General features: G+C 37.6%; 6 protein-coding genes and 1 pseudogene across 12 annotated transcripts; 4 read left to right on the top strand and 3 right to left on the bottom strand.

The window, feature by feature from the left end:
- The first annotated feature begins 537 nt into the window (after window positions 1-537).
- Window positions 538-3696, top strand: LOC119998621 (origin of replication complex subunit 5-like). Of its 2 annotated transcripts, none has more exons than XM_038845962.1 (6): window positions 538-618; window positions 706-780; window positions 892-1982; window positions 2072-2485; window positions 2913-3228; window positions 3319-3696. In XM_038845962.1, exons 3-6 carry the CDS (start codon window positions 1168-1170, stop codon window positions 3364-3366), a joined length of 1593 nt encoding a protein of 530 aa, XP_038701890.1. In that variant the 5' UTR covers window positions 538-618; window positions 706-780; window positions 892-1167; the 3' UTR covers window positions 3367-3696. The 2 variants fall into 2 exon arrangements, with proteins under 2 accessions (XP_038701890.1, XP_038701893.1); XM_038845965.1 differs by having other exon boundaries at window positions 550-627.
- A 121-nt stretch (window positions 3697-3817) lies between these two features.
- Window positions 3818-5473, top strand: LOC119998634 (annotated as a pseudogene).
- A 4010-nt stretch (window positions 5474-9483) lies between these two features.
- LOC119993783 (floral homeotic protein AGAMOUS-like) lies at window positions 9484-13739 on the top strand. 2 transcript variants are annotated; one of them, XM_038841061.1, is made up of 8 exons: window positions 9484-9639; window positions 9859-10102; window positions 12435-12516; window positions 12721-12782; window positions 12882-12981; window positions 13089-13130; window positions 13246-13287; window positions 13395-13739. In XM_038841061.1, exons 2-8 carry the CDS (start codon window positions 9873-9875, stop codon window positions 13563-13565), a joined length of 729 nt encoding a protein of 242 aa, XP_038696989.1. In that variant the 5' UTR covers window positions 9484-9639; window positions 9859-9872; the 3' UTR covers window positions 13566-13739. The 2 variants fall into 2 exon arrangements, with proteins under 2 accessions (XP_038696989.1, XP_038697066.1); XM_038841138.1 differs by lacking the exon at window positions 13089-13130.
- Window positions 13740-13771: 32 nt separating this feature from the next.
- Window positions 13772-16537, bottom strand: LOC119996490 (GDSL esterase/lipase At1g29670-like). Its single transcript, XM_038843150.1, has 4 exons — window positions 16297-16537; window positions 15541-15665; window positions 14597-15095; window positions 13772-14512 (listed from the first exon to the last, which is right to left on the bottom strand). The coding sequence occupies exons 1-4, from the start codon at window positions 16535-16537 to the stop codon at window positions 14334-14336; spliced, it is 1044 nt and encodes a 347-aa protein (XP_038699078.1). The 3' UTR covers window positions 13772-14333.
- A 1036-nt stretch (window positions 16538-17573) lies between these two features.
- LOC120015285 (GDSL esterase/lipase At4g18970-like) lies at window positions 17574-23735 on the bottom strand. Its single transcript, XM_038867679.1, has 6 exons — window positions 23384-23735; window positions 22636-22760; window positions 22227-22472; window positions 21873-22128; window positions 21424-21772; window positions 17574-17681 (listed from the first exon to the last, which is right to left on the bottom strand). The coding sequence occupies exons 1-5, from the start codon at window positions 23718-23720 to the stop codon at window positions 21549-21551; spliced, it is 1188 nt and encodes a 395-aa protein (XP_038723607.1). The 5' UTR covers window positions 23721-23735; the 3' UTR covers window positions 17574-17681; window positions 21424-21548.
- LOC120015362 lies at window positions 17669-19659 on the top strand. Of its 5 annotated transcripts, none has more exons than XM_038868027.1 (4): window positions 17669-17713; window positions 17837-18066; window positions 18456-18850; window positions 19106-19659. In XM_038868027.1, exons 3-4 carry the CDS (start codon window positions 18848-18850, stop codon window positions 19595-19597), a joined length of 495 nt encoding a protein of 164 aa, XP_038723955.1. In that variant the 5' UTR covers window positions 17669-17713; window positions 17837-18066; window positions 18456-18847; the 3' UTR covers window positions 19598-19659. The 5 variants fall into 5 exon arrangements, with proteins under 5 accessions (XP_038723955.1, XP_038723882.1, XP_038723806.1 ...); XM_038867954.1 differs by having other exon boundaries at window positions 18450-18850; XM_038867878.1 differs by having other exon boundaries at window positions 18240-18850.
- LOC119996484 (putative nuclease HARBI1) lies at window positions 19924-21216 on the bottom strand. Its single transcript, XM_038843138.1, has one exon. It carries the CDS (start codon window positions 21214-21216, stop codon window positions 19924-19926), a length of 1293 nt encoding a protein of 430 aa, XP_038699066.1.
- Window positions 23736-24646: the final 911 nt, after the last annotated feature.

Genomic DNA, 24646 nt, shown 5'->3' with positions numbered 1-24646 from the left:
CGTGGGAGTCCAACATGTTTATTCCATTGATTAAATCAACAAAATAGTTTTATTTCCACTCTTTTATCTCATAATTCATTGTCCAAAATTTATTATTTTAATATAGATTCTATTATTTTTTAAAACACAGTCTAGAATTCATTGTTTTAGTACTGAATTCATTTGTTTTTGAAATTCCATTAAAAAAAATAATGGAATTAAAATTTACCTGATAAAACTCATAGACAATGAATCTTGTTAGAAAGAATTTTATGTGCTAATTCTAAATATGTATTTTTTTTTAAAATCTAACATATATTTTGAAAGTTAAACGTTTTAAAATTTCATCTAAAAGACTTAGGCTGCCATGAGCTATCACTACATAGGTTACCTAGCACTATCGTCTTTAAAAACTAACATGTATTTTGAGATTTAAAACGTTTTAAAATTTCATTTAAGAGATTTGGGCTCTCATGGCTACCTAACGTATGGGCTTCGTGCCTTCGTCGGTGATCAAAATGTGTGCAAATACAGACCATTTGATTATTTTGATAGCCTTTCATCTGATGACTCCAGTCTTACCTCTTCCTTGCACGCATCTCCTCTTTCATCCATCCTCTCATGTACCGACTTCGCACGGTAGATTGGGTTGGGGTCTATTTCCAGCTCTGTCTTCTGCTAATATTTCTGTTTCTCTCTCATCACAGGAATCTTCTCTCTTTGCAGATTCTCTCAGCCGTCGATTAGGGTTTGCTCGTCGTCAGGTGCTTCGCGGGCCTCTGTATCCATGATGGCGACAAGGTTTGGATTTTCAATTGTTTTTATTTTATTATTTCTTCACGGGTTGTTGGGGTAGTTCACTACTCTCTATTCTTTTGCGGTGCATGAATTTTGGTTGTTTCTTATTGCAAGTTGGCTTCTCTGCTTCGCCATCACTCTGGCGATTGGGGACTTCACCTCTCTCGCGTTTGTGACTTTCAAGCTTCGTCCATGATGGTCCAGAAGAACAGATTCAAGAGATTGATTCTGTCGGGGAAGAGGCGTGCATCCAATACGCCCGTTACTACATGGAGGCTGATGGGGGCAAGGGCACCTTCGTGGGATTGCATGAGTGTTGTCTTTTTGCAGTTTGAAACCACGCTTTTGAATTTTATTTCTGGTACATCTAAAGCTTGAAAACAGGAAGGAATGCAAATTGGCAGAAGAGCAGCAAGGTGTTCTTCTTCTGCCACCACTAGAAGCAATGCAGTTGAAAACATGAAACCATGTAAGTCCCATTCCCCTACAATAGATGGCCTTGTGTGTGGAGGGGAGCCTCTTAACTTGGATGATTTGTTATCCAGTTTTCCTGCTAGAAAAATTCAGATTCTTGAACTCCTTCACCATTTTGGTCCCCTGAATTCTCCCATGCTCCCAATCTTTGTCTATGGAGGTGCTTCCACCGGAAAAACCAGTGTCACTCTTCAGATTCTTAGGCATCTTAACCGCCCTTTTGTTTACTCAAGTTGCCGTACTTGCTATAGTGCCAGGATCTTATTCGAGTCCATCTTGAATCAGTTGTTGCTTCACACTAAGAATGAAGCTAATGGTTACTTGAGCATAAAACGCTGTGAAAAGCCATCTGATTTTGTTAATATGATCCGTGAAGCATTGGTCGATGCCATGAATAATCTTAAGGGGAGGCCAGGAAAATCAAAGTTGGGTGAATCAGCAGGACGTGCCAATGGAAGGATGATCTACTTGGTATTTGATAACTTGGAGCTTATTCAAGAGTGGGATAAGAATTCCAATTTATTACCTTTTCTATTTAATCTGTATGATGTCTTAAAAATGCCTGATATTGGTCTGATCTTCATCAGCAGTTATTCACCTGATGCGTATTATACAAACATGGGATATTTAGACCCTATCCCTCTTTATTTTCCTGACTATACAGAAGATGATATCCGTCAAGTTTTCCTGAGAAATCAAGCAAACCCGAAGCTCTATTCCTGCTTCTTTGAGTAAGTCCCTAATGATGATGCTTTGTCTCCTGGCAGAATTTTTGCTTACATTATTTTGTTCATTAATATTTTTTTTTTCTGTCAAACAGTGTTGTACTTAGACCTTTTTGTAGAGTTACAAGACGTCTGGATGAATTATCTACTGCATTCTCATCATTATTCAAGAAATATTGTGAACCCTTAAGTGATCCAATGGTTGCTCCCAATGAAGAAATGAAGAGAAGGTTGTTTGGTCATGTTCAGTCACATATCGCTCCAGCTTTGAATGAGGTATTCCAGGTGGCATCTCAGCCTTCCCTTGAAGCCAACAGAGAGACACAGGGAAGGGGCAGTATAAAAAGACCAGGAAGTTGTGGAAATCTCGATGAGATGGAGTTTCATATGTCTACTTCTGGAAAGTATCTTCTAATTTCAGCTTTCCTGGCATCCAGAAACCCAGCAACTCTTGATGCATCATTATTTGATCCAAAGGGTGATTCTGATAGTCGAAAACGAAAGAGAAAGTAAGTACAATGTCATTCTGATGCACAATTTTTGTTGTATAAGTTCAAGGTCAAGGCTTTGGTTTTGCTTTCTGTATAACGGATGGCCTTAGTACTGCTTTGCACTCTCTATTTTTTTTTTTGGCTCTGGTCTATCTCCACCTAAATAGTGATTTACTTTGGGAGATATGGAGCACGAGAAGTGGCATTCAGAAACTAGTAAAAAAAATTTTTGTTGATTGGTTTGATGTTTTGCTATACAATTGCCTTTTTTGTTGCGATTTTGTTGAAATAAATCAACCATCATTACCATCGGATTGGAGACTTTGTTTATCCGTATATTGCATATCTTCACATTCTTCTATACCCAAGACTCGATAACAGTGATTTCAATTGATTTGGTCAAGCTTATTGCTGCACTCTTTGAACATTTATGCCATCTCCTTAGGGCATCTGGAAAATCGCTGGAGAATAAAGAAATTGCAGAGCAAGATTTACTAATGAAAGGGCCTGGAACTTTTCCACTGGAGAGGTTATTAGCCATATTTCAATGTATTACATCCGTAGCAGAAGGTTTTCTTGAGGAAGAGAAACAAGGAGATGATTTATCAAGAGTTGAGGCAGGGAGTATTTTACCTATGTCTGATGTTTTATTGCAATTATCCAGTCTCTGCAATGCTAATTTTATTATCAAAGGAGGAAGCTGCCCATTAGAGGGTACAACTAGGTACCATTCTACAGTATCTGAAGAGCTGGCTCTCAAGGTAACCTTTGGAGTAATCAGATGCTAATTTTTAGTCTGATATCATCACGTTCATTTTAGTTGATACTAAATGTTTTTCATAAATATATAGGTAGCCAGGAGCCTAAAGTTCCCCTTATCGAAGTACCTGTACAGATGATAATCTGTGATGTGAAAAGCTACATGTAATTTGGCTATCAATCTATTTTGAAGGGTGACGACATTCGAGAGATGCTCCTGTTTCTTTTGGTTGCAGAACCAAGCTTGCTTTATTATGGAAAACATATGTTCTGTCCACCAACTTGATGAGGATCACATTGCTGTACTCAAGTTGACATTAATTTCTATTTGTCCATATGGACATCGTCACCATCTAAACGAATGGTAGAAGAAGCTGATTTGCTGCGGATTTTGTTGGCAGTATGTTAGATTATACTATCATAACTTAGTTTCCTAGTTTCCTTTATGATATGTTTATCAAGATTAAGCATGCCACGTGAACTCCATTTAGTTGGAAGAAAGTCTAATTGAAATCAAGGTCTCATTAACTACAAAGACTTTTTTCCAACTAAAGCTTCCGATGATTTCTGTATATAATGCATGGTCACTGCTAAGGTTTTACAAGCATAGCAATAATCTTGGGTCATGGCCTTATTATATCTTCTTGTAGCTCTGGTGGGTATGCTGCCGGCGCTGCTTCACAACGTTCACCGGATTCATGATTGGTGTGCAGAAATCTTGGAGCTCACTGGGTGCACTTTTGCGCTGAAAGGACCTTGGTTTGGTTACTTTGGTAACATGGACAAGTTCGTCACAGGAGACCCAGATAATGTCCACTGCATAATGAGCTCAAACTTCTCCAACTTCCCAAAAGGAGAAAACTTTAACAAAATGTTTGATATTTTGGGCGATGGGATCTTCAATTCGGACTACGAATTGTGGAAGAATCAGAGGAAAATCGCTCGACCTTTGCTTAATCATCAAGAGTTCTCCTATTTCTTGGTGAGTTCTAGCCAAAGTAAGGTGCAAGACGGGCTGATTCCTGTCCTGGAAGATGTAGTCAAGAATGGCCTTGTCTTGGATTTGCAAGATCTATTTCAAAGGTTCACGTTTGATGCTACATGCTTGCTTACCACCGGCTATGACCCGCAATGCTTGTTGATTGAACTTCCAATGGTACCTTTTTCCATTGCCATGGACACTGCAGAGGAAGCAATATTTTATTGTCATGTCGTGCCAGAAAGTATATGGAAGTTGCAGAGATTGATGGGAATGGGAGAGGAGAAGAAACTTACTCAAGCTTGGAAAACACTTGATAATATCATAGCAGAGATTATATCAATGAAGAAGAACAAGTTAAATAAAGAAACGGATACGGATAAACAAGGCTCCCTCAGTGAAGGCAGAGGGGATGTTGCAGAGGGCGTCGACTTGCTCACAAAATACATTAGTGGAAATGGGATTGCAGAATCAGAATCAAATGAAAAGTTCCTAAGAGATACCATCATCAATTTCCTGCTCGCAGGCAGGGACACCACTAGTGCTGGTCTCACATGGTTTATGTGGCTAATCTCAAGGAACCCACAAGTCAAAAACAAGATTAGAGAAGAGCTTGAAGTAGTACTTCCAACTTCTGAAGCTTAAAAATGGAGGCTGTTCAACGTGGAGCAGCTAAGAAAGTCTGTTTATCTACAAGCAACCCTGTGTGAAACACTAAGGCTGTACCCACCAGTTCCATTCCAACACAAATACCCTCTCCAACCAGATATCCTTCCGAGCGGGCACAGGGTCGATCCAAAGACGAAAATAATATTTTCTCTGTATTCAATGGGAAGGATGAGTTCAATATGGGGAGAGGATTGCTTGGATTTTAAGCCAGAAAGATGGATTCTAGAGAGAGGAGGTGTAAAACATGAGCCTTCATACAAGTTCATGGCTTTCAATGCAGGACCCAGGACTTGTCTTGGGAAAGAAGTGGCTTTCACGCAAATGAAGCTAGTTGCAGCTGCAATGGTCTACAACTATGATATTGAAGTGGTGGAAGCACACACCGTCACCCCTGCTACATCCATAATTTTACACATGAAGCAAGGTTTGAAGGTGAAGGTCAGTAAGAGATGGGTTTGATTTAGCTGTCCATTATCATCCTTCTTCAGTATCTGTATCATTATGCTGTACCCTTTATATATTGTAAGTAGGAAGGACTAGATAAAAGAAGCATCAACTGAAATTTCCAAATATGCAAGTGATTGCGGCAATTCATCGAATACTTTGAGCACAATTGCAAAATCACTCAAAACTTGAACCAACTTAACTACTCAGATCCAACCAAGGCAAGTTTCAACACCAACCCCAACCCCAACCTTCGACAAGAAAATCATTCACTGGAAAGCAACAACTCAATTGAAGAAAATCAAAGATTAAGCCTTCAAACAGTAGTGGAAAATGTGGAATACAAGCACTTCCAAAGAACCAGCAACAAGTAGCGAATTACTCTCCACATGAACGGACCACTGCTGGGCCGGGCTACAATCTATTCTGCTGAGACTTGTTGGGTCCGGACATCAGATGGGCCGGGCTACTTGGTAAGTGTTCATAATGATTAATGATTAATGACATTACTAATTGGGCCAAGTATAACAAGCTCTGAACTGGGACAATGGGAGTTGCTCTTTAACTCAGACTGGGCCGAACTTCTAACTTCATTTGATCTGGACCAAGTAGCATCCTTATTCCTTTGTTTGTGGGCTTTTTTGTGCATTACTTTTTTGGAAAACTTTAGTCACACTCCACTTTTTACTAAAGACACCCCGTCAACTCAGTTTTACAAGGGATGGTCAACTCAAATTGGGGTGTCTTTAATAAAAGGTGGGGTGTGACTAAAGTTTTCCTACTTTTTTAGCTTTGGACTATATATTATAACCCATCACTTCACATCCAAAAGAAACATGGTAAAAACATAAAAATGTTTCATCCCCCAATTTTTTACTTGGGGACAGATGTTGTGGGGCTCTTACTCACTTATCATCAGACTCTTGAATCTCAATGAATCTCATGTATATATGCAAACTATGTCTTAATTGTCAGACATCCAATTACGTCTATTTGTGTCTATAAATATAAATTGCTAGATGGTCAAAGCCTCAAATGGTCATTTAGATTTGTCATATAATTAAGACCCCATTCCCAATGGGAAAGCTAGCTAATAATGCAAAAGAGTAATTAGTGTCTGCCTCTAAAAACATAAAAGCAATTCCATAGATAACATTGAACAAGAAAAACATCAATCACTCTTTTGCATCTAATTATCCATTAAAAGCACAGAAATATATAAGTCCAATGCTTAATTACTTGGGTTAACAACATGGGAAGCATAGCCTTCAACCATCCAAAACGACATTAGGTGAGTCTAATGTTGCAAATTAGACTGCTAGTTAGATACAAAATCTTAAAAATATTAATATACACGAATGAACCCATAACCTAATGATCTAAAATAATTTTTACTGCAAAAAAGTACCTGAACTTAGGAGTTTACATCGTGTGTGTGTGTGTATATATTTACAAGAGATCATATTTAGTCTTTCATAGAAGGACTAGTTCTTGTGCATGGTACTTTATGTTTTTCTTCCATTTCAATGAGTAGAAATCAGTACTTAACATTCCCTGGCCTACTGTTGAGAATCCCACATCGATAAAATAGGAGTACCGACCCTAGCTTATAAGCGCGGATCCTTCCCAACCTATCAGCCAAGGTTTTCATGGGATTCAGCCCATGGGCCTTGGTTACAGCCGGCCCGTAAGGGCGTCGGTTGGGCTTTGGTTGGCAAGGGGGGTTGGTCTGTGGCTGTGGGCCGGTGTGGGTTCTCATCATTGGTGCTTTCATTGAGAGAGTCGCGTTTGCGGAGAGGGCTGCCGTCCGGGAAAGGGCTACCGTCTGACGGGCGAGTGCAGCCGCCAGGCGAGCGTAGCCGCCGTGGACGTCGGCTCCCCAAGGGAGGAGGATTGTTGAGAATCCCACATCGATAAAATAGGAGTACCGACCCTAGCTTATAAGCGCGGATCCTTCCCAACCTATCAGCCAAGGTTTTCATGGGATTCAGCCCATGGGCCTTGGTTACAGCCGGCCCGTAAGGGCGTCGGTTGGGCTTTGGTTGGCAAGGGGGTTGGTCTGTGGCTGTGGGCCGGTGTGGGTTCTCATCACCTACATATGACTTCCTTTTACTTTCTTAATGCATATAACTCCTATCTTTAGCATATATAATATTAATCATGTAATTAATTAGTTAAAGAATTTGCTTTCCTCTTTTAACTAAACATGTCAAACCTATCATTTTGGATTCTTGAGAAACTTGGTACAATTATTGCAACACGCAACCAAACCATGCAAGCCTAATACAGCCAATTGTTCTCCAGGATCTTAAGAGTGTCATCAACTCAATTTAGACATTGATGTCTACCAAATTAAAGCACATTGCTTTAAAGTCATCGGTCGTGATGAGTCCCCTCGTCCCACATGCACCAAATATTACAGGGTCTTCAGCTCATGAGAGTGACGCCAAAGAAATTTTCTGGACGTGAAAGTTGATTGATGGTCTTTCTGTTGTTGAAGTAAGCTTATTTTAGACATGAAACCGTGGGTAGCAATGGAGCTTTAAGACTTTGAGAAAGTTCATATATCTTAATATATAAGAAAGACAAAATGAAAATCACCAATATTGAAGTTTCACTTTCATTTCCAAATTAAAGTGACACCCCAAAGAAGAATATAATTCATTATAATCCTCTAGAACTTATTAATCAATTAAAAAAGAACAAGATCATTATATATATATATATATATATATATATATATATATATATATTTGTATATGAGTTGGCAAGGGAACATGGTGTGAGTTGTCCAATGTCCATAGGACTTATTAGGAGATGTTATGCATTTGATCACCTGTGAAGCTATGCCTTGTCATGGCAATGTTTGACATCCAATGCTAATTTAGGGATGGGTAAGGGAATAGTGACTAGTTTTCCCACAACAATGAGTGATGTGGTACTATGACAAAGGTGCACAATCAAAACCTTCATATTGTGAACCCTAATATCAAATTAAGGACACATTTTGATGGCACTAGAGCCCTTCTCTATAGGACTCTCTATTTGCTATTTGCACTTTAGAAGTATTGAGAACTCCTAGAATTACATCCTACTCAAAATCCCATCACATTAAGTGGTAACTGTTTTGTGCCCAAATCCAAGTAGAATGTCATAGAAGATTTTGAAAGTTATGAAAATATAGTGTAGATGCCAATATATATGGAGTGTGAGACTATTTTTTGAAATTTGAGCTTGCAAAGAAGCAACCTTTACAACAGTGATGGAATCAAAACAAAAAGGCAAGATTTAAAGGGAAGAAAACTCCAATAATTTGGATTGGCACATTTTGCCAAAGTGACCTCAATGAAAAGAAAAGAAAAGAAATAAAGCAAAGAGAAGTAGATGATGCAAAGTGCTTCACCTCTTATTACCAAATATAAGGTTAAAGGTGTGTATATATATATATATATATATATATCGAGATGGAGGAGTTGATCTTGTCACATGAGAGTCCCCTTCAGCTTTTTTGTCAAAATCCTATTGAAACTGTTATGTCTTGATTACTTAAATGGAGGACTGGTGGGGTATTGTGATAAAAGTGAATGAATTATTGATCTTCCCCCTTCAATTTATTTTTCTAGCATCAACGAGAAGAGAAAGCTTAACAAGGGTCGTTGGTTGAGATGATGAAATTGATCGCGTTAATTCTTAGCGTAAGTGGGGAGGTCATGAGTTCAAATCTCATGTATGTTTTTTCATTATCCCAATTTGCAAGATGAGTTCTTACGGTTTGTCTAATGAACAACGGGATAGGATTCACGTTATAAAAAAAAAAAAGTTTAAAAAACAGAGGGAGAGCTTATAATTTTATTCTAAGTTGATAAGGAAAAATTGAAGAAAGATGAAGGCCTTGATTGCAAATGTGCAATAAAGTTCCTCCTTCTCTCTTTACCTCCCTCTCTCTCTGGCTGGCTGTCTCTTTCTCTCTTTATTTGTGTGCTTGTGTTATGCCCTTCATCATTTCACAAGAAAGAAACAAAAAAAAATGGAGTCTTGAGTCTTATGAGTGGCTAATTACCCAAAGTAGCTTCCTCTCTCCCTTAATCTTCAATAAAGATAGTTTACCAAAATAGATTACAAAATAAACTGGATAAAGTAGCAGTGGATTTTATCCATACAAATATTATCAAGGGTCATTGTTCTTACTTTATAAAAACCCACCTCTTCCTTCCATTTTCTGCATCTCCTGTTGTGAGATTTGTAGAAAGAAGAGTAAACCCACAAAGGCAGAAACCTTTGTTTTCATCTATCCTTAATCATCAATTATTTCCTCAACCAGGTTAGTAAGAGCTAAACAATGAAACATGAATCTCATAATCTTTCAAGTGCTTCACCTCTTTTGGGTTAATCAATCCTTTTCTCCAAAACGTACATCTTGGTTCAACCACCAAATAATCCACAAGATATGAACCTTTGAAGCCCATAACAGTATATTCTGAAACTGTTGATATTTTATTTCTTTAATTTTTCTTTTAATTTTTTTTGAATTTTTGTTCAGCGATAGATATCATCATGTCATACCCAAATGAATCAAGCAGGGAGGACTCTCCACAGATGAAGACTGGAAGGGGAAAGATTGAGATCAAGCGGATCGAGAACACAACTAATCGCCAAGTCACCTTCTGCAAAAGACGCAATGGATTGCTCAAAAAGGCCTATGAATTATCTGTTCTTTGCGATGCAGAAGTGTCTCTGATTGTCTTCTCAAGCCGTGGCCGCCTTTATGAGTATGCTAATAACAGGTACTATGCTAAGAATATCTTCTATTTGTGAGTAGATTCAGCCTAATTTCTTGATCTTAGTTTCTCAAAGTTGTCCCCTCTTAGGTTTCTGCTTCTGCAATGAAATGGAGTTCTTGGTTTCCTCTACTATCTTCTGCAAAGCAAAATACTTTTTGTTTGTTCTTCAATGAGCTTTTCTGGGTTTATGTTTTTGGAGTTCTTGACTTGATTGTATGCATAGATCTGGAGTTACATGGATGGATATAGAAGCATTATAGAAGTGGTAGTGAGAGTATGAACAAGTATAGGTTTGGTGAATTTATCATTTATGCAGGACTGTGAGATCAGCTTCTTATGATCATCTCTTCCAATATTGCCGTTAATTATCATACTTTCCCTTCGTTATTCCTCCTCTTGCATACACACTCTCTTTGAATATACATCTCTGTGTGTGTGTGTCATCTATGAAGCTAAAGACAAAGTCCTACAACAAAAGCTGTCACAAGTCTCATTACTCCCCAAAGGCCCAAATCCTTTCCATCTCTTGACAATTCCTTAATTGCAAGTCAGTTACTCATCAAGTACAAGAACCCCATTAGAAAACAAAAAAAGAATTAAGAAGAAGCAAATTAGGGTTTCAAAACAAACCCCAAAATCTCAAATGGGTTTTCTTTTCCCTTTTCCGACCAATCAAAACCTAATCTGGTCACGATAATCCACACCCAATTCAGTGTCTCCCTAACCCCACGTGAAATTCCCCAAATCTCAATCTAACCCATGTAGGAAATCCCACTTAACAGTCAAACATTCTCAAATTAGGGTTTTTTATTAACTAACCCTAAAATCAAATATGATGACATATCCTTCCAAGACCAATCTAATCTCCCCAAAATCAAATGGGTTTTCTATTTTATCTCTGAATTTACCGTTGGGGGGAGTGGTAACTATAGTTAGGGTTTGATGACACTGCAGACCAAGATTCGGTTTTTCTAAGTCACAGAATCTTTGATCACGTCACACACGATTTTTTTTCGGTTCTTGGATAGTGACAAGGGTTTTCGTGATGAATCCTCAACTTTATTCTCTTTTTTTCATCATTTGAACCCTCAAGTTTGAATCTTTAGACGGTTTCAATCTATTTGTGCAAGTGTTTAGAGAGAGAGTGAAAGGTGCAGAGAGACAACGTACGACCACTGCGAGCCAATGAGAGAATTCTGAGAATCTTAGCTTGTTTCATGGAATTGGGAAGGGCAAAGGCAAATGGACGGCTCTGATCAACTCAGAGTTACACAGATAGAAAAGACCGATTACTCATATTACTTCCTTTCACTCTCAAGTCCACCAAAAAAGAGATTTTATTGGAGGGTAAGTGATAGGATCTGGTTAGGGGGATTATCCACTGGAGTAAAATGGGTTTTGTTAAACGTGGAAGATTTATGGCCTTGGATGTGGAAATCCAATGATATTGTTGGAAGATGTTTCGACTTGGCAGAGGCAGCCAATCAGTAGCTCGGGGATGTTAAGGTATCAGCAGGTCTTATTACAGTATTTATCACATCTGTGTCACATTGTGAGTTATGGGTTATGACTGAAAGTCTGACTTAAGAAAAAGAAGTGAGATTAGACTCTAGGGTTTCGTATTACAATCAGTTAACTCAGAGAGTTGATTGATTTGACCATCATCTTTTTTCTCTCAGCTTGACCAAGCTTGAACCCTTGAGCCAGATGATCATGTGTCCATGTGTATAATCCTAATAGGTTCAGTGATTTTCTTCTTTTTTTTTCTTAAAATGTAGTGCAGCTGATATTTTCTCTTTCAAGTAATTTTTAATATTCCAATAAAAAGTCTTTTAAGTAAATAGTTAGTGCCTAATTAAAGACATGAAAGGGAGTTGCTGACTGTATTACAAGTCATTCTTGTTTGAACTGGAGATTAGAATTATTTGTCTGAAGTCTTAGAAAATATATATAAATCAGATTTTTACTTTAAATTTTTGTCTTTCATTATTTTGTCTTTCTTTCTTTTGGAACACTTGTCTCCAAATATTTCTCTTCATTGGGACACTGGATATTTGTTGCTATTTTAGGGCACTTTTGGTGAGGACTATTTCAGCCCCTTCTAATTCTAATTCTTTAAAAAAGTATTTATAGGAGAGGTTTACAAAATTTTAGAACTGTGAGTACCATAGAATGCATAAGAAAATTGCTTATTTTTTCTTTAAGAAATATGAATTCGCTGTTGGATCTGATAAAGTCTATATCTTTAGTTTATCTACTTGCTACCCCAACCAATCATTATTGAAGAAAAGTATTTGTCAAATACTTGTAAGTCATTTTAGTTCAATGCCTGCAGTGTTAAGGCTACAGTTGATAGGTATAAGAAGGCATGCTCAGATACCTCCAACAGTGGATCTGTTTCAGAGGTTAATGCTCAGGTACACTTATTACAGTCATCATCCCATGCATAAAACATAAGATTGTTACAATCCCTCAAATAGTATTTATTCTCGTCCACAGAACTTTTTCTTAAGGCCTAATTAAGTGCAATGAACTAGCTAGGATTTGATCTATTGTTTTGATGCTTATTTAGATATTTAAAACCAGCATGTATAATTTTGTTTTTCCCTTTATTATTACAGTTCTATCAGCAAGAATCTGCGAAACTGCGTGTTCAAATTGGGAATTTGCAGAATTCAAACAGGTCATGATCTCAACTCTCAAGTTAACTTGATTAATTGGATTTACAAGTGGAACCCTTGTTTATATATTAATTTCTTGAGACACCTTTATCTCTGTTTAGGCAAATGCTCGGCGAGTCGCTGAGTTCTTTGAATGCCAATAATCTCAAGAACTTGGAGGGTCGATTAGAGAGAGCAATTAGCAAAATCAGATCCAAGAAGGTAATTGTGAATATCCCACTTTTAATGTGTACTTGAGCATTTTCACTAACAAGTTTTGTCTCTTTCCTTCTCCTCTCTCTTTCTTGTTGTTTCCACAATTCCACCAGACTGAGCTGTTTTTTGCAGAAATTGAGTATATGCAGAAGAGGGTAATCCGTTTATTTTCCTTTCTTTTTCTTCCTTGATTTTTCATTTGAATATATATATATACACATTTGATCTTGCTTTTCCTTTGCTGTTAATAAATTTTCTTGCATGTAGCAGGAAATTGATTTGCACAACAGTAACCAGCTTCTTCGGGCAAAGGTGTGGTTCCTGTCTACTTATATACCTGTGCTTATTACTGTGTGTGTATATTTAAGGAGCTTTCTGATGATTTTTCATGAGCTTGGAGGCTTTTGTGGATGATGCAGATAGCGGAGAATGAGAGAAACCAGCAGAACATGAATCTGATGCCAGGAGGGGATAACTACGAGACCGCACAATCTCAGTCATTTGAGTCTCGAAACTATTTTCAAGTGAATGCCTTACAGCCCACAAATCATTATCAACACCAAGACCAGATTGCTCTTCAACTAGTGTAAGATTAATACCCTGAATTAGCCACGACATATTTATCGATCAGATCATCTGTTTCATCGATCTTCATGCCACTTCTGCTTGAAGGAGCAAAATTATCTATATGGTGTCCAGTTATTAGTATTTCATTGTCTAAAAAGGATGGTACAAAAATACTGAAAATAAAATCATCTTTGATCGATGTAGCATTAGTACTCTCCCTCTGCGTCGTCGTAGCGGTTTATCTTGTCAGAGAGGGGTTTCTTAATATTTGGTTTGTGTTGAATGCTTGTGCCTAAGATTATGTGACAGATTATCATTGACATATATAGATATTCCTTATCGTCTGTACTCTGGCCTACTCTTTCTTCTATCTGTCTTTTAATGGTGAAACCAGTTGAATACTTGAATGTGTATATTTAAGTAGGATACACCGATTTACTCTCAAAGTTTTATTTATACCGGTCTACAATGTGAGAAAAGATGCGCTTCGCTTATAAATGACTCAGTTGGGTTATATTATACCGATGTGAAATTTTTAGCCTTGACAAAGACCTTTACAAGGAAGGGAAAGAGGGGATATGAATCCCAGTTGCCATGTAGAGCCTCTTTGCATGCTCATGTAGATATCTTATTGCAAACAAAGTGATTTACAATATATAATGCAGAACAGAAACGGATCAAAGGTACGAACTGCATCAATACGTAGCTAAACGAAAGAAGAAACATAGAGAATACTCTGAATACGCAGACTTATTTTATTGGGGTAAGGTGCAGTTGCCTATAACTGAGAGTTAGACTATTGACTTGATTTGAGTGTATGATTCCCTAGCAGTAATGACATTTGAAGCTTCAGTATTATGAAATGCATCCCAGAACAAATACGAGTTCCTATCAGGGCATGGAGTTTTGAAAGGATCACATAGACCAGATTTATTTACTTGACAGCACGTAATCGTCGTTCGATTAGAACCTGAAATCAAAAAGCTATGAATTACTATTGCTCATTGCCCTGATGAGAGAAAAGAAAAGAAAGTTAGCAGGTAAAAACATCTACCTGGGAAAGAATTCATCGTTCGCGACGAGATATCCATAGAGTTGATATACAGAAACCTTGCATCAGTAAGATCACTGTTGAGCTGATCTACAAGCGATTTGAGTTTGTCGTTGAAAAGCAGCGCTGCGTCGTTCAATCTGTCGACGCAGGAAGAGCCATTGATGGTGCCATAAGTCTTAGTTGCACGTGGTGTGCAGCCTATGTATCCCAATCCAAACAAAGCAACCTTCCTTGCTCCATGATTGTATAAAGTCCTTAGTTGCTGTGAATATTGTTGGGTAAGAACATCTGCAAACTGCTGTGGTGTGTATTGTGTGCTTGTGCTGTAATATTGTGGCACAAAATAGTTGTTTGTGTAATCATTAGTGCCCATTCCAACTGAATATAAACACTTGTTTAGGTGCTCTGCAGCTTGTCTCTGATTTCCCAGTAAATTGACCATCTTTGATATGGTAATTTGGTGGTTTTGTAATTGCTCGTTTAGGCTGATCTGAGCACCCTGCACATACACAACCCAAATGTTCTGATGTATATTTGTGTATATATATGTGTGTGTGTAAATATAAACTTTATTAAAGAAAAAATATAAATACTAAATATTGAATAAAATAATTATTATAATTATTTGTATTGTATGATATATTTAGGTTTAGAAAAATATCAATTTTAAAATGGTAAGATTTTATGTTTTGAAAGTTGTAAATACTTGAGTTTAAATCAATAAAAAATGATTGTAAAAATGAATATTTAAATAATTTAGAGAATGGTTTGAAGTATCTAATGTGTGGACTGTGATGTGATACTATTAGGCAAATTGTAAATCTATAAAAAAATAAAATAAAATAAAATATTTTTACTGTAAATGTAGCGAATCTATTAAGAACAACTAATGTAGAGAATCTACTAAAAAAAATATACACAAATAGTCTTATACTACTAATTACCAACATATCTCCAGTTTCGTCGCGAATACCAGCTGAACCAGATCCATAGTTTACGCCTTGTAGAATCTGAGATCCTTCAACGGTTTTGAATGATGCAATATATTCATCAAATCCCAGAAGTTCAGCTGTAATCGTGAATGATTCAATCAGCATACTCAACAATTCATAAAGAGAAAGATAATGGTTTTCATTTGGTACAGTTTATAAGTTAGACAGAAGTTCTACCAAACATCCAAAATAACCTACTTTATAAGATCTAGTAGTAAGCTTCAAATCAAAGCTTATTTTAGAGGTTTTGTTTGGTTTCTTTTCTCTTTTATTAAGATAATTTATATATAATATTATAATTTTTAGATTATAATTTTAATTTTATAAAAATATCTTGTAATTTAAACTTAAAATTAAATTTAATAAAAAATATTATAATAAAAATAAATAAATTTACTAAAACATAAATTTATAAAATCGTAAATTACAATGATTAAGTTCTCATTTTAAAATAATAAATTAGAATTATCAAGTTCTCATTTTCTCTGTAGTTTTTATTATATTTTTTAAATAAATTTAAATAGATTTTTTCAAATCTTATAAATTAAGTCGTTTATAAAGTTCATCAAACAACTGACAGCTTATTTCACAACTTATAAGCTACAGTTTATAAACTAACTTATTTTTCACAGCTTATAAGATAATTTATTTTGAAATCAAATAAACTCTACCAAACGGGCCCAATAATATGTAACCATATGTACTAACCAATTATATCGACCACGGTTCGACCATTGCAAAACCTGCCCGTCGGTCCATCGGGGAAATCGATCCCATAAGGTGGATAATTGGCCTTGCCTAATGTGTTGAGGACGTTGTTATTGCCATTATCGGCTAGAGAGTCTCCAAAAATGAAATAACAAGGCACTTGTTGCACTCCATGAACACCATCTCCCAAGTTTGGAAACACCAGCACAAGAAGATAGACTAGCCAATACATACACTCCATTAACAAAAAGAAAATTAGTAAGATTTGCCTAATTAGTGGTTCTTGAGGCAAATGAATGGAAGAGTTCACATTATATAGTGCAAATTGTTTGGTATGCCATAGAATTTTTTGTGGGTAAGAATCAGCACCTTGAATGCAAAAGTTAGGATTATCTGTAAGCCACAATGTTTGTTAGGCCAAAAATTTTCTTTCGTTCAAATGATAATATTGGCATCCTAAGCCTGGTTTGGTGTGTCTAGATTCGTCATAAAAAAAGAACTATTTATTGGCTTAAATAATTTCTCCTGAAACCAAAACTGGGTTAGCCTAGTTAGTTATTGGTTTCGGCCGAAGGTGTATACCTGTGAGGTTTCCGTGGTTTGATCCCCAATGTAATCTATTCTTGTTTGGTTTCACATTGGGCTTGACCCAACTAATTTGTCGACCGATGTGTGTGTGGCCTATTTGGTCCTAGTCTAAGTCCAACTTGATTGTTCAAAATAGACAAGTCCGGTGATATTCTTTTCTGTTACCAAAAATAATTAAATTTCTCCTAAAATTTTCAGTATATTATAGCGGGTCATAGCCCATAAGGGCCCATATGTCATGCAAATCCATTGGTGGGTCATAGCCTGTTAGGCCCATATATTACGTAAAGCCAATGTATTTTAGCGTTTCTAAGGATAAAGGCGTTCCATTGGACCTGTAAGGCCCATTCAGCAATTTCACGATGGCGAGCATTAGCAGATTTGTTGATCTTTTTGGGCCCACCAAATCTCAAAAGCTCGAGTTCCCCACTTCTTCGGGCAGAGGTGCAAGACTCCGTCAGTCTCGCTCTTCAGATCTCTCAATTTATGATCTTTATTTTATCTTCAATCCCATGTGATATGTGTGATAGTGATAGTGATTGTTTATAATTAATCACATATGTAGATCCATTTAATATCTAACACTTCACATGAATTGAAATAAAATATGAGTCGTAAATTGGGGTCTCAAGCTTTTAAAAAAAACTCTTAGAATTCCTAAGACAACCAAATCAAGAAGAACAAAGAGGTTCGATTGTCAATTGGTTGGGTTAAGCATATATGTGTCCAACATTGATTTCAATGTAAAACATATTTCGTAGTGGTATTTAAAAAAAAAATCTAGCAAAATTAAATGATTAGGGCATCTCCAACGCTGGTATGCAAACAGGTATGCATATCCATAACTGTTGATTTACATACCCGTTTCGTACTTTTTGTGAAGCCAACAGCGTTCGTATATGAAGTCGAAAATATGCGACCTCAATTTGGATTCCCAAATTTGTGATCTCAGAGAGGAGAGAGAAAGGAGACGCAAAAGGACGCGGGAGGGAGAAAGTCGTTCAACGACTTTGAACAGTGATGAGAAACCTCTGCCAAATCATCCGAATCCACCATAAAAGCAGAGACGAGATTGCTGCAATCATCCCAACTTCATCGCAACCATTCAACCTTCGTCGCAATTATTCCGAACTTTGCCGCAATCATCCTCCTCTCCTCAATTACCTCTTCCAACGTTGATAGGTACCATTCTTCATCACTCAGTCTTCAACCGTTGTCTATATGTCTGCATATGAAGATATAATTGAGATTTTGGGGTGAGTTTGGGTATTATTTTGGGGCCAAATTGAAATCTGAAACTGGGTATTTATCTCTAAATTGGTATGAATTGGGTGATTTTTTGCATGTATATGAAGGTGTTCTTTCATAGGAATTTGGGGCTCCTCTAATCTGCAAGGTCATTTGGGGCGAGCTCTTTGTAGAAGATGAAGCTTTAAATGATATCGCTTTAAATGATATCGCTTTTTCAAGTTTATGTTCCCTTTTGTGTTTATTCTCATCAAGTGCAAGTGCAAGTGCTATGTTCTGGTCCTACTTTATTTAATTACTAATGTTTTCTTGACTAGTTGTAGATATGGATTCCATGTACAATTCATATGCATCGTTGCTCATGAGCGATGAATTAAACGATGATCATAATATTGATCAATTGGAGTAACAAATTCCATCCGAGATTGTGCCTTTAACAGGCACTAGTCGAAGAAGTCAGAATTTCTCAATTGACGATGACAAACTCCTTGTCTCCGCTTGGCTAAATACTAGTAAAGATTCAACTCATGGGAATGCTCAAAATGCTAATAGATATTGGCAAAGAATTAGTGAATTCTTCAACACCCATGGAGGTCCCCGTACCCAAGCATCTCTAAAGCAAAGGTGGAATGATATTAACAAGAAGTGTCAAAAATTTTCTGGTTATTTAAGTCAAATTGAAGGAAGACATCCTAGCGGACAAACCGAACAAGGAATGGTAATTTTTTCCTACTTAACTATGTGACTAACTTTGTATTGTTGATGCTGGAATTTGAGTTCATGTATTAAGTCTTAGATTCTAAATATTTTGTTCATATTGCAGTGCACATGCTTTAGACATTTGTAGATAATGTTGAACTTTAATCATTCCTTTATTGAATAAATGATATTTGACAATCATTATTGAACTTTAATCATTTCTATCTTGACTGAATAATATTTGACCATGTTTATTTTTCTATTTCTTATACAGGTAGATGATGCAAAATCTATGTACGCTGACTTAGAGCATAAACCATTTCTACTTGAGCATTGTTGGATTATATTGAAGGATGAAGCTAAATGGCAAGAAACTCTCTCAAATAAGAGGCATAAGACTTCTAGTGTCTCCGTACATGACCTTAGTGAGTCTCCCATTGGCGGAGATAATGATGAACGTTCCATTAATCAAGATAGACCACTAGGCACAAAAGCCGCAAAAAAACTTGCTGCAAGTGGATCGAAGTCCTCAATTTCGGATGAGATTTTGAAAGAGAAACTTAATATCGAACGCGCAAAATATGAACAACGTGATAGAGCTCTACTTGAACAGCAACGAGATAGAGAGCTAAAGGAAAGGGAGATGGAGAGGAGTTGGGAAATAGAAGTTATGTCCAAAGACCTTAGAGGCATGGATCCCATGGTGGCTGAGTATTGGAAGAATGCTAGGATAGAGATAATGGCAAAAAAGGGTTATAATTTTTAATGTTTTCTTATTTTGTTAAATGATTGTCTAAACTTTCTTTAATCTCCTGTGTTTTGGCACTACGTTTGAGCTACTTGTTGTGGATTTCTAATTGGATAGTGATTGAGCTGAAGGAAACAAAGTAACATTTATTATCATGCATGGACACGCATAAAACCAAAATAAACATTACTTTCAAGATATAACCTAACTCACTGACGCAGGAATCGCGGTTGCATTTAGCACATGCAACAAGCCTTTGAACCCCTAAGGAAACCTTAGTGGACGAGTTTTAGTCTCGTGAGGGTTTTTTCATATCTACCTACAAACTGTGACTTATAGTGGACTCAATCGGATGACCCTAAGCGAGCCCATAAGTGCTCTACAAGGTCATCTTGCAACTGGGAATGGGTTGAAGAATCTCTAATTTGACGATGTGTTTGGATGAAACTTCGAAACTCAGCAGTTTGAGTATGTGACATTGTTGGTGGAGTTGTGAGTCCATCGAAGTCTATGTGGTCAGAGCCCCCGTTTTCCTCAACGATCATATTATGTAATATTATGCAAGCTGTCATAATATCGTCAAGCGTATCGACGTCCCAAAATCTTGCAGATCCACGTGTTATGGCAAAACGAGCTTGTAAGACCCCAAAAGCACGCTCTACATCCTTCCGAGCAGCTTCTTGCATTTTGGCAAAGTGTTTCCGTTTTGGGCATTGTGGGCATGGAATTGTTTTCACAAATGTAGACCAACGAGGATATATGCCATCTGCGAGATAATATCCCATATTGTATTGATGACCATTAATCGTGTAATTTGCTTCGGGCGCACGACCATTAGCTAGTGCGCCAAATACAGGAGATCTTTGTAGCACATTGATATCATTTAGAGACCCTGGCATTCCAAAAAATGCATGCCAAATCCACAGATCACGCGATGCCACAGCTTCCAAAATAATGGTCGGCGAACGACAATGTCCGGTGTACATCCCTTGCCAAGCGGTTGGGCAATTCCTCCATTGCCAGTGCATGCAATCAATACTTCCAAGCATACCAGGAAAACCACGTTCCTCATTTTGTGCTAATAAACGATGAACGTCGTTTTGATCGGGTGCCCTCAGGTACCTTTCTCCGAATACTGTAACAACTCCTTTGACAAACCTTCTTAAACTTGCAATTGCAGTACTCTCGCCGATCTGTATGTACTCGTCCAAAGTATCTGCTGGACTCCTGTATGCCAGGATCCTAAGCGCTGCGGTGATCTTTTGAAGAGCAGATAGCCCTAAAACTCCAACTGCATTTCGTCTCTGGGTAAAATATGTATCATTCGCGACCACAGCATTTGCAATGTGGAGAAAAAGATTTCGACTCATTCGAAATCTTCTCCTGAATAGACCTTCATGGTAAACAGGATCTGGCTTGAAATAGTCATTCCACAATCTGGAGTGACCGTCATTGTGATTGCGTTGAATAATTCTATGGCCGGGAACGGAACCACGGTGGCCAGTTCGTCTCCTCCCATTAGCTTGTTGATCGTCATTCTCTCGGGCATTAAAAAGTTGTTCCAACTCATCTTCAGAATCAGAGTCGAAAGCAATGAATTCTCTCAAAATCTCAGAACTAGCATTTGGGTGATCCATGTTGATGTTTTTGAAAGATTTGACACAAAGTGATGAGTGAGAGGCTACACATTTATAGAATTATTAAAAAAATAAAAAAAAGTGATAAATTAAATGGAAACCCATTTTACATACTCATTGTTGGAATGAAATTTCATTAAAGTATGCATATGAATATGCAAAGTACACTTATGCATCCCCATTTTGCATCCCAGTGTTGGAGATGCCTTATACTCCAAATAAGTGATCACACACTTTATCACGTGAGAATTACAACACAATAATAATAGAGAAATTAATACTTAGAAAAAAAAAACTTTTTTTAGCATCCCAGCACACCATCATCTCCATCTTCAGAGCTGTGCCAACCGGCGGATATCGAACGGAAAAGCATCGGACGCAGACTGAGCGGCATATGCTCTTCTCGCAATAATGCCATTCGCGGCCTCCGTCGGGTGGAATGCATCCCAAAACAAATACTCATTCCTGTTCGGGCAAGGCGACTGCCCCGGTAAACATGTAATTTGGCCATTGTTCCTCCCAACCCCACAACACCCAACATTTGTCACCCGTAAACCTGAAATTGAGAACATTTATCACCCGTAAGGATCTTGTCTCAGAGATGTCGTTCCCACGATACATAAAAAATAAAAAGAGAAGAAGATTGTTAGACGCACCGTAGGCTCCGGGATTTGATAATAAATCTTGATTAATCCCAAAAGAGTTGATGAAGATGAATTTGGCATCAGTGAATTGATTGTTGAATTGACCAACTAGAGATCTAAGCTTGTTATTGAATATCTGATTAGCATCATTAACTCTCTTATCACATGTTCTTCCATCTGGGCTGTTCTGGGCCAACTGGTTTGGGCTGCACCCAATCTGCCCTATTCCAAACAACACAAACTTTCTTGCTCCGTAGTCATACAAACTCTGCACCATCCGCACAACAACATATCATCATCAACCAAGTTACACAAGCAGGTGCAAAATTGAGAGATGAAATTAGTAAAAAGAAGAAGAGCACTGACTCTCAGTTGGGTAGCGTAACGGTTAATAAGGTCGTCGGCGTATTGATCAGGCGTGTACTGGTCGCCGGTGTTGTAGTAGAGTGGCATGAAATAGTTGTTGAGGTAGTCATTGCTGCCCATCCCAATTGAGTATATGCACTTGCTTAGGTATTGTGCAGCTGAGACGTCATCACCTAACAAGTTCACCACTTGCGACACTGTGTTTTGGTAGTTCCTCACTTGCCCACTAAACGTAATGCGACCGCCCTACCATATCATTAATTAAGTTTAGACATTAATCACACAATCATATATAGATAATCAGATTAATTAAGGATCCCAGTATTTTTGTCACAACTATCTTAAATGTTGTAATGAGACAAAAAAAAAACAAACATTGGGATATGTAAGAATGTTGTTGATTAATTACTAGTTGACGGCCGGTTTCCTCTCTAATTCCAGCTGCTGCTGACGCATAATTCACCCCTTGTAGTATTTCATCATCATTGACACTTGCATAAGGACCAATGATAGAGTCGAACCCCAAAAGTTCAGCTGGTCATATGATTAAAACACCTACGTTAGTTTCAACTAACCTTTAATTAATAGTAATTAGGGATAATTGATACAATTGACGATTCCCCACATATTTAATTGGATAGACATTATTGTCATATTTACTATTTAGTAGAAAAAGAAATTGGATGGCAGTGAGTGTATAAAAGGGACCCACTATTTATGAGCTTCATAATTGTTTAAACTGAATTTCAACTAATACATTCAATCTTTTGCTCATTGATTGGCATGGCATGGCATGGCATCTTAATTATCAGAATTTATAGTCATTTTCAACCCGTGATATTTAATCTAAAATAGGAAATCACAATTTTGGGGGGAACAATGCGTCTCTAGGGTTAGACTAACCCGTATGGACATGGAAGGATTCCAAGCTCCATACCCATTACCCTAATTGTCAAGTTGAAAATTTATGTGCATGCGAACCTAAATGCCTGAGTTTAGACTCATACCGGATGTCTAAAGAGAAAGCTTGTATAGTGTGGTTCTTAGTGAAAAGAAAAATCGATCTATAAAAAAACCCAGAAATCTACTTCTTGTAACAAATGAAGTTGCAGTGTAGACATTCTAAGTGTAGTTGGATAGAGAGAGGGAGGAATTACCTACGAAATCAACCGTGGTTTTACCGTTGGAGAACCTCCCGCTGGGGCCATCGGGATAGTCAATGCCGTAAGGCAAATAATCAGCTCTAGCCAGAGAAGAAAGCTGATTGTTGTTTCCATTGTCCACCAGTGAGTCACCAAATACGAAGTAACATGGTACTTGTGGTGCTCCTTCCACATATTGCATACCAACAACCATCAACACCAAACACACCTGGGCTCTCCACATCATCTTCACTATCACAAAAATGGCCGGATGATCAAGTGAAGAAATTAAGAAAAGTTCCTTGAAGCCTGCCGTGGAGGGGGATTCTGGTTTGTGTGATGAGGAGTACATTTGAATGCTAAGAAGATCAAAGGATATATAGCGATTACAGTTGAGGGCTGACGGAGGGAGTTGGTTAGAACATTTAATTTTACGCGGATGTAATCTGTGAGAGAGTCTGGATTTTAGGGTTTAGGACAGGTAGTAGCACCTACACTTAAGTTAAAAATGCTAAGAATCTTAGTGGTTTTTTTTTTTTGTCTCGACTATCTCAAATGCTAAGATTGATCCATGTGAAATCGTGGACTTCACATGATCCATATTGTAGGTTTTGGTATCCATGTCTTGCTGCTGTGCAAGTGCTGTCTACAGTAGCTGTCCAAATGGGCTAGGATGACATCCGGATGGGTGGAGCTGTCCAGATAGTTTGAGCCCAAAACACTCTCGAGAGCAATCTATTCGGAAAAGTTAAGTAGGTGTTCGGACAGATAATGTAATCAGACTTTTAAGTAGTTTAAGGACATTTTTTTCCCTTCACTTCTTGTATTCTTTGTTTGGGGCTTGCTCTTAGGGTTTTAGAGAGAGACAAAAACAGAGAAAGAGGAGAGTTTGGTGAGATCAATTCATCAATCTTGAGTATACAATGCTGATTTCTTGTGGGTTTCTCAAGTGGTATCGATCAAAACTTGAGTAATTTGGAGGTTGTCGAAGAGGCTCGGATTTGATCATCTAATAGAGTGCTCGCACAACCCCGTGCACATAGACTTGGTATAGCTGAACCACGTAAATCCCAATATCTTCTTTGTTATCTACTTGATTTATTTTTAGTGCGTGTTTGATTATTGCTTATGGTGATTGAGTTTTTGTTCCTAATTGGGTTTAGTCGTTTGTTGTTGATTGAGGTGACTTGTTTTGTGTGTGTTCCGTTACACTATACCCCAACACATATAAAATTACGTACATCCATATCAATATTTGGGATAGGTGTGATAAATACT

This window comes from Tripterygium wilfordii, chromosome 1, assembly GCF_013401445.1.
Source record: "Tripterygium wilfordii isolate XIE 37 chromosome 1, ASM1340144v1, whole genome shotgun sequence".
In the NCBI taxonomy this organism is placed as follows: Eukaryota; Viridiplantae; Streptophyta; class Magnoliopsida; order Celastrales; family Celastraceae; genus Tripterygium; species Tripterygium wilfordii.
The sequence above is the reverse complement of the archived record's forward strand: the minus strand, read 5'-3'. Positions and strand labels throughout refer to the sequence as shown.

Excerpts from the sequence above, each read along its gene's own strand:
- LOC119993783 (XM_038841061.1), top strand. The coding sequence starts at position 9,873 with ATGTCATACCCAAATGAATCAAGCAGGGAGGACTCTCCACAGATGAAG. Across the intron at positions 12,517-12,720 it reads TTTCAGAGGTTAATGCTCAG|TTCTATCAGCAAGAATCTGC; the intron begins GTACACTTATTA and ends TTATTATTACAG. Across the intron at positions 12,783-12,881 it reads AATTTGCAGAATTCAAACAG|GCAAATGCTCGGCGAGTCGC; the intron begins GTCATGATCTCA and ends ATCTCTGTTTAG.
- LOC119996490 (XM_038843150.1), bottom strand. The coding sequence starts at position 16,537 with ATGGAGTGTATGTATTGGCTAGTCTATCTTCTTGTGCTGGTGTTTCCA. Across the intron at positions 15,096-15,540 it reads ACGAAACTGGAGATATGTTG|GGTGCTCAGATCAGCCTAAA; the intron begins GTAATTAGTAGT and ends GTGTATGTGCAG. Across the intron at positions 14,513-14,596 it reads AACGATGAATTCTTTCCCAG|GTTCTAATCGAACGACGATT; the intron begins GTAGATGTTTTT and ends TTTTGATTTCAG.
- LOC120015285 (XM_038867679.1), bottom strand. The coding sequence starts at position 23,720 with ATGTACTCCTCATCACACAAACCAGAATCCCCCTCCACGGCAGGCTTC. Across the intron at positions 22,761-23,383 it reads AACCACGGTTGATTTCGTAG|CTGAACTTTTGGGGTTCGAC; the intron begins GTAATTCCTCCC and ends TCATATGACCAG. Across the intron at positions 22,129-22,226 it reads GTTACGCTACCCAACTGAGA|AGTTTGTATGACTACGGAGC; the intron begins GTCAGTGCTCTT and ends CGGATGGTGCAG.
- LOC119996484 (XM_038843138.1), bottom strand. The coding sequence starts at position 21,216 with ATGGATCACCCAAATGCTAGTTCTGAGATTTTGAGAGAATTCATTGCT.
- LOC119998621 (XM_038845962.1), top strand. The coding sequence starts at position 1,168 with ATGCAAATTGGCAGAAGAGCAGCAAGGTGTTCTTCTTCTGCCACCACT. Across the intron at positions 1,983-2,071 it reads CTCTATTCCTGCTTCTTTGA|TGTTGTACTTAGACCTTTTT; the intron begins GTAAGTCCCTAA and ends TCTGTCAAACAG. Across the intron at positions 2,486-2,912 it reads AGTCGAAAACGAAAGAGAAA|GGCATCTGGAAAATCGCTGG; the intron begins GTAAGTACAATG and ends CCATCTCCTTAG.